Below are 8,327 nucleotides of genomic sequence, written 5' to 3' on the forward strand. Positions count from 1 at the left end.
GGCAGTGGTAGAGAAGGGAGCCTAATACATACTAACCAAACTTGGTAATTAGCAATTCTATCATCTGTTCTACCTTGACAATTAGAAATGCTGTCATTTAACCCACTCACGGGAAAAAGTAATCTGAAGTTACTATGTAGTCAAAGAAATATTATACAGTTTAATAATCTAAATTGTACATGAACTTTATGGGCACCCTGTATGTAATATAGATAGCACAGCAAAGCACCTACCAAGTATTCAAACTAAGTTCTCTGTAAAGAAAAGGGAAGAATTTCAAACGTTAGTAGACTTTGACTCACTTTTCTTCTTCATGCTGCTCTTGTTTTGATGCCCATCCTGTGCCATCTTTAGGTACAATGTTCACATTCGGATCATTGCCTTTGTTTTCTGCTTTGAGACTCGGGAGGTTAGCAGGTGGAGGCATACGCCGTGAAATACCAACTTTTCCAAGACTCTGTAATCCATGTCGAGCTGCAACTAAAGATCAATAACATCAACTTTCTTAGAATATCTATTTTATTACACATTTTAATCTTCAAACAGTAAGAAAAACAATATAAAAAGTGAAATTCTTTAACTATTATTTCTAATATGTTAAAACAAGAATTTTTAAAGTAAGCAGCACAACTGCAACACGATTCAACACAGAAGTATTAAAACAACCAACCCATTAAACAGACACTTTAAAAATTCTAACAGTGCAACCCAACACATGTTACGAAAAAACCCTAAACCTTCACAATAGTTGTTTTGAAACTTTTTCAAGGGATCTAATTCAAACTCAAAACATTACACTATCAGAGAATAAGTATGCTGATTCATGTTCATAAAGAGTATGCTAATGTGCCATACATGGTCCAGTTTGCAATTTTCACTGCATACACTGGCTTAAGGTATCCAAGTTTAAGGGGAAAAAAAAGGAAACAGGACTTATTCAACAATTAGAGGTAGCAAATACCCACTAACACACCTATATAGACCTTTGTCTATCAATCTCATTGACTGAGTTTCCCCTTTGTGACCATATGTACTGCTACTTATTTTCTGTTGACAACAAATGGGGAAAAAGAAAAATATTTTTAAAGGGCTCTATGAAAATCTAAGTTCTCTTTTTCTTTTCTTTCTTTTTTAAGAGATGAGTTCTAACTCTGTTGCTCAGGTTAGTCTGAATTCCCAGGGGCTCAAGTGATTCCTCTCACCTTAGGCACGTAGCTAGGATTAAAGGGATAAGCCACCACACATGGCCCTAAATTTTCAATGTAAGATATTTAATTCATACTCCCACCCAAACATGTGTACACATAAAAAGATAAATGTGGCTTGGTGCCTGTAGCTTAGCGGCTAGGGCACCAGCCACACAACACCGGAGTGGGTTCGAACCCAGCCCAGGCCTGCCAAGCAACAATGACAAATAGCTGGGCGTTGTGGCAGGTGTCTGTGGTCCCAGCTACTTGGGAGGCTGAGGCAAGAGAATTGCTTAAGCCTAAAACCTTGAGGTTGCTGTGAGCTGTGACACCACAGCACTCTACCCAGGGCAACATAATGAGACTCTGTCTCAAAAAAAAAAAAAAAAAAAAAAAAAAAAAAAAAAAAAAAAAAAAAAAAAAAAAAAAAAAAAAGAAAAGAAAAAGAAAAAGGAAAAGGAAAGACAAACGTTAAGAAGAGTTACATTAACTTGGATTTTTCCTAGCTCCTTAAACAAAACCACGGAAAAACATAAATGTCATATAATTTTACTCACCTGTTGTTTTCTGAGTTTCTAATGATTTACCCTTGTAAGTATTAAATAAACTGAGTGTTGCATACTTTTTCCCATCCTTTGCTTTTGTGCTCTGGCCTGACTTCTCCGACATTTCGGTGGAAACTCATCGAGTCCAAAACCTCCTGCCACACCCCTTAAAACCAGTCTTGAAGATGCACATAAGAAAAATAAGAAGGAAAATTTCAGACTTTATTAGCTGACCAATAACACAATAAATTCAAATGCTCACAGAAATTCTGAAAAGATACTGAGAAATAAGAAATCAATCTTCAATAACTCAGAACAGTAATTTCATAGACTTCTCTAACACTGTCAAATTCCAATAACTAATACACAACAAAATCATAAGAAATTATTGGTACATGCACTTGACAAATATTACTTGTGGTTTATAACTGCTTAACTATAATATAGAGAATAAAGGTTATAATCCATGTTGGGATGAACACTTCAAATATTTTAATAGGAAAGTTATGGAGACCATCTATTTAATAAAGACATGTTATTTAATTTAATAGACGTGAAATGACTGACAAATGATCTGAGGACAACATCATTCCCCTATAAACGGCATGTCTGACTTCTGGCAGTATGCAACTATCAAAACTTTATTCAGTTATTAAATTTAACAGTTCAGAATAGAAAGAACATTCTATTTGCTCTGTAAAGGGTAGAACACTTCCTCATAAACACCAGATACATAAAAATAACCTATTACATGGCTAAGGACTAAGTGTTCAAGAAATGGTACGCATTTTGTCCAAAACATAAAGCTCTATTGTATATGAGATGTTAAGAAATAATTAGTATAGTAATAAACATTCATATATAAACAAAGAGAATCTTCAGATTTGGAGGTAATATACCCTAATCTTCAAGATACACCCTAATTAAAGCTAGTCTTGATAAATAGGAGAAAAAGACACAAACTATCTCTCTCAAACTATTTCCCTTCAATTTAATGAGGTTTTTTGGGTGTGTATACATGTATTTATGTATATGTGTACTTGTATACACACACACATTAACCTAAGGGATATATATACATATATCTCTTCTGTACTTAGTATCCCTGAAGAAAGATTAAACTAGACTTGATTCAAAATGAAGGCTTAATCCATTACACTGTGCTGCCTTCTTCTTGTAACAGTGTGGTTTAACCACTTAGCTTTCCAAAGACTGTATACATTTATAATAAACCACTTTTCTTTGAGACAAAATGAAATGGACTCACCTGCAACCAAAAGAACTATGCAAGTAGAAGACTGTATACAACTAAACTAATTACATCCCAGAAGTGCTAATAATGAAGAGAGTATGAAAAGAGATGTACTCCCAAAATCCTGCTGGCAAACTTTTGCCAGTATCATGGACAAAGAACAATATTCATCTACAGTTACAAAAGAGGGACAGTAAATATTCACTAAATGACAAAATGAAAATTCAAAGAGATCTTTCATCAGGTAAAAAAAGGGAACTAATTTATTAAAAAAAAAAAAACCCAATTTGCTCTCAAGTTATTTCATACCTAAGAATCCTCAAATCTTAGACTCTTAACATTACTACTATTCAAGCAACACTCTTTGTAGAGACCTTTTTTATACATCACTTCAAGAAAGCAACATCAAGAGAAAAGCACTAGTAACAAATCTACAAGCCCACAAGTATCTACACTCATGCTTTCCTTCCTCCACCCATTACTACAGGGGTCCTGAGCATCTTTTGGAAACTTGTTAGAAACGCAAATTATCAGGCCCCACCCCAGACCTAGTGAATCAAATTCTGAGGGTGGGGCCAAGTACTCAGCTTAGCAAGGCCTCCAGGTTGATTCTGAGACTTAAAAATTTAAGACCTACTGACTTATCTTACACTTTATAAGCAGTGATTCTCAAAACCTGATGCACATTAAAACCACCTAGAGATTTAAAATTTATCAATATGGGCCGGGCGCAGTGGCTCATGCCTGTAATGCCAACACTCTGGGAGGCCAAGATGGTGGATTGTTTGAGCTCAGGAGTTCAAGACCCACCTGAGCAAGAGCAAAGCTCATGCCTATAATCCTAGCACTTTTGAGAGGCCAAGGTGGGTGGATAGTTTGAGCTCAAGAGTTCGAGACCAGCCTGAGCAAAAGTGAAACGCCGTCTCTACTAAAAATGGAAAAGAAGATAAAAAAGAAACTGAGGCAAGAGGATAACTTACCCCCCAAAAGTTGGAGGTTGTTGTGAGCTATGGCACTACAGCACTCTACCCAGGGTGACAGCTTGAGACTCTGTCTCAAAAAAACAAAAAACTAAAAACCATCTCTAAAAAAAGAAAAAGAATAGCCGAGCATTGTGGTGGGTACCTGTAGTCCCAGTTGCTCAGGAGGCTGAGGCAGGAGGATCTCTTGAACCTGGGAGTCTGAGGTTGCTGTGAGCTAAGCTGATGCCACAGCACTATACCTGAAACTTTTCCTAAAAAACAAGCAGGGTGGCACCTATGGCTCAGTGGGTAGGGCACCGGCCCCATATACCAAGAGTGGCAGGTTCAAACCTGGTCCTGGCCAAACTTCAACCAAAAAATGGCCAGGCATTCTGGTGGGCACCTATAGTCCCAGCTACTTGGGAGGCTGAGGCAGGAGAATCGCCTAAGCCCATGAGTTGGAGGTTGCTGTTAGCTGTGATACCACAGCACTCTCTCTACCCAGGGTAAAACAGTGAGACTCTTGTTTCTATTTTAGTATAGGAAGCGAGTCAGAGGTTGCCTAGAGACAAAAATGAGCTCAAGGGGGTGGTGCCTGTGGCTCAAGGAGTAGGGCGCCGGCCCCATATACCAGAGGTGGTGGGCTCAAACCCAGCCCCAGCCAAAAACAGCAAAAAAAAAAAAAAAAAAAAAAAAAAAAAAGAGCTCATGGAGGGAGACTACAAAAGGGTACAGCAAAATTTTTCTTGACAATGTATATATTCATTATCATGATTATTATAAGGGTTTCAGGTTATGTACATGTCAGAACATCAAACAGCATATTTGTGTGTACTTTACTGTTTGCCAATAATATCTCAATAAAAATTGCTTATAAAAAAAGACCAAGAACTCATAAATCTTTTGGTAAGAGTTAACCATACAGGCTGGGCATCTGTAGCTCAGTGGCTAGGGTGCCAGCCATATACCCTGGAGCTGGTGGGTTCAGGCCTGCCAAACAACAATGACAACTACAACTGAAAAATAGCTGGGTATTCTGGTAGGGGCCTGTAGTCCCAGTTGCTTGGAAGGCTGAGGCAGGAGAATCACTTAAGCCCAAAAGTTTCAGGTTGCTGTCAGCTGTGACACTACAGCATTCTACCGAGGGCGACATACAAATCTATTAGGACAAACTATAGCAGAGAAGAAGAGTTATCAAGGTATTAGAGATGAACTGAAAATGCTCTATTAGTATAGGTGGAAAATGGATGTGGCAGCAGAAGGGAAACGGTCTGACAAGATATGAAACTAGAGAAAACAACAGCCCTGACAAGGGATAACGGAGAATAATGTAATAGTAAGAGTTAACACTAAGGAAGGAAAAATGTATCTTAGAGAGCCTAAGAAATCAACGAACAGTGTGTTTTTTGTTTCTGGAATTGATGAGAAGGCAGTTTAAGATTCTCTGGCTATGAAGCTAACCACTCACAAAACCAGAAATGAAAAGGAGAATCAATTTGAAATTAAAAAGAAACTTCTCTCGGATAAAAGAACTCAAAATTGAAATTATAAAAATTTAACCCAGAAAATATTTCATATCAAACCATAGTGTATATAATCACATAATCCAGGGGGAAAGTAATACTTTTTTTTGTTTTTTTGAGCCAGTGTCTCACTCTGTCACCCTGGGTTGAGTGACCATGGCATTATCATAGCTCACAGAACCTCAAACTCTTGGGCTCAAGAGATCCCAAGAGTTTGCCTCATCCTCCCAAGAAGCTGGGACTACAAGGCACCTGCCACAGCACCTGGCTAGTTTTTTTCCCCCATTTTTAGTACAGGCAGGGTCTGCCTCTTACTCAAGGTGGGTCACAAATTCCTAAACTCAAGCAGTCCACCCACCTCAGCCTCCCAAAGTGCTAGGATTACAGGCATGAGCCACCATGCCTGGCTCAGAAAATACTACCTTAAAATTTTTCGTTACCAGACAAAACACTAAGTTTAAAAACTGACTCAATGAAAGGAGAAAAGAAAAACCAGAAATTAAGAAATTAGAAAGTGGGGCGATGCCTGTGGCCCAGTGAGTAGGGCACCAGCCCCATATACCAAGCGTGGTGGGTTCAAACCTGGCCCCAGCCAAACTGCAACAAAAAAATAGCCAAGTATTGTGGTAGATGCCTGTAGTCCCAGCTACTGCGGAGACTGAGGCAAGAGAATGGCCTAAGCCCAAGAGCTGGAGGCTGCTGTGAGCTGTGATGCCATGTAGTCTACCAAGCGTGACAAAGTGAGACTCTGTCTCTAAAAAAAAAAAAATTAGAAAATGGCTTGGTGCCTGTGGCTGAAGCAGCTAAGGCAACAGCCACATACACCAGAGCTGGTGGGTTTGAACCCAGCCTAGGCCCACCAAACAATGACAACTGTAACCAAAAAATACCCAGGCGTTGTGGCACCTACAGTCCCAGCTACTTGGGAAGCGGAGGCAGGAGAATCGCTTAAGCTCAGGAGTTGGAGGTTGCTGTGAGCTGTGATGCCACAGCACTCTACCCATGCCAACAGCTTGAGGCTCTGTCTCAAAAAATAAATAAATAAATAAATAAAATAAAAAATTAGTAAATGTGATAAAGTGGATAAATTCAAGAACTAGCTCTTTTGGAAAATAAAAAACCCAGCCCAATCACCCTAATTAAAACAAATTAAAACTATAAAAGATATACATAAAGCGAAGGTTTGAAAATAAGGGTTAAAGAAAATACAAGTTACCAACTGTGGCTGAAAATAAATAGGTAAAAACAACAAAAGAAAAATAAAATTCATCACAAAGCTTTCTACCCTGCAAAAGTGACTGGCCCAGGGAGTTTCACAGGTGCAACTATCATTTAACAGAGAAAATTATTTCCCATGGTGTTTATAATGAACTAAAGACCTAATAATCGGATGGCACCTGTGGCTCAAAGGAGTAGGGCACCTGTCCCATATGCTGGAGGTGGCGGGTTCAAACCCAGCCCCAGCCAAAAAAAAAAAAAAAGACCTAATAATCAAAGCATGACAAAATAGGGCCTACTAGGAGACCACTCCTCTCCTGTGGGGGCAATCCCCAACTTGGTGCTGCCCCACCGTAATCGTATCACTAGCACCTTCCATACCTGGGGGAAGGAGGTGTGGCCAGGCAGTCCAGGCACAAAAGGATTCGGAAAGTCACCTGGAGTAACCCAAGGCTACTTACCAAGTCATTAACTCAATCAAAGTGGTTCCAAGGAGATGTCTGAACCACAAAGAGGGCCCGATCCAGACAGTATGAAACAGAACCCCAGACCAGTACCAGACCTTTTTGGTCTAGACAAGGCGGCCTATTTGTCATCTAAGATGAACATATCTTGCTCTATAAACTTTTCCTTCCTCAATAAACTTTATTCCATGCTTGCTATGCTTTTGGTGGGTCCAGTCATTCTTTGACCAAGAACACATACCACTGCCCAAACCTTGGTAACTCCTTTTGTATGGCTCACGAACTAAGATTGTTTTTACACTTTTATTTTTTCATTTTTTTTGAGATACAGGTCTTACTGTGTTGCCTGGAACTCCTGGGTTCACATGATCCTCCTGCTTCAGCCTCCCAAGTAGCTGGAATTACAGGCACTCCTTCACCATCCAGTTCAAGTATTTGTTTTTAAAAAAAGGAATATAAAAAATAAATAAAATAATAGTAATTAAAAAAAAAAGAATATACATAAAGACCAGGCATGACAGCTCACATCTGTAATACTAGCACCCTGGGAGGCTGAAACCAATGGATTGCCATGGTCAGGAGTTCAAGACCAGCCTGAACGAGAACAAGACCCTGTCTGTAACAAAAAAAGGTAAAACTAGCCAGACGTTGTGATGGGCTACTGTAGTCCCAGCTACTAGATAGGCTGAGGCAAGAGGGTCGCTTGAGCCTAAGAGTTTGAGGTTGCTGTGAGCTGTGATGACACAGATTCTACCCAGGGCATAGAGTGAGACTCTGTCTCAAAAATATACACAACAGAGATTGCACTGCACATGACTAAATAAGCTATTTACTAAGGTGACCAGACGTCCTGCTTTCGGCGGGCCAGTCCCAATTTTTAACAAGTTGTCCCGCAGCGTTTTAAAAAAGTCCTGATTTTTGGAAAGAATGCACGACAATCTAGGGAACAGAGGGAGAATGGGAAGGGAATATACAGTTTTCAGCTGCTGAAAAGGTTAATGTAACTCCATTTGGGAATGAAGAGGTTATTGTAACTTCATTTGGAAATGAAAAGGCTAATGTAAACTCCCTACTCCCCTCCTGGGCAAGGTATCAGAAGGAGACTGGTTCCCTCCCTTGCTTCTAGGCAAGGACAATTAGCTCAGGAGCTAAACTGTCTGGAACAAACAAGGAGCC

General features: G+C 39.5%; 1 protein-coding gene across 14 annotated transcripts in view; it reads right to left on the bottom strand.

The window, feature by feature from the left end:
• The window catches only part of PRRC2C (proline rich coiled-coil 2C), a 116,568-nt gene that overhangs the window by 90,682 nt on the left and 17,559 nt on the right, over positions 1–8,327 (bottom strand). For 10 of the 14 annotated variants that reach the window (XM_012802676.2, XM_023510737.1, XM_023510741.1 and 7 more), the window contains 2 exons: positions 1,745–1,910; positions 303–480 (listed from right to left, as the gene is read on the bottom strand). In XM_012802676.2, the coding sequence (XP_012658130.2) occupies positions 303–480; positions 1,745–1,856 (290 nt within the window). In that variant the 5' untranslated portion in view covers positions 1,857–1,910. Of the gene's footprint in view, positions 1–298; positions 481–1,744; positions 1,911–8,327 lie in introns of those variants that run through there. The other 4 variants (XM_012802680.1, XM_023510740.1, XM_012802674.2 and 1 more) reach the window with 3 other exon arrangements.

The sequence above is a fragment of the Otolemur garnettii genome, unplaced genomic scaffold (assembly GCF_000181295.1).
Source record: "Otolemur garnettii isolate 467f Iridium unplaced genomic scaffold, OtoGar3 scaffold00016, whole genome shotgun sequence".
In the NCBI taxonomy this organism is placed as follows: Eukaryota; Metazoa; Chordata; class Mammalia; order Primates; family Galagidae; genus Otolemur; species Otolemur garnettii.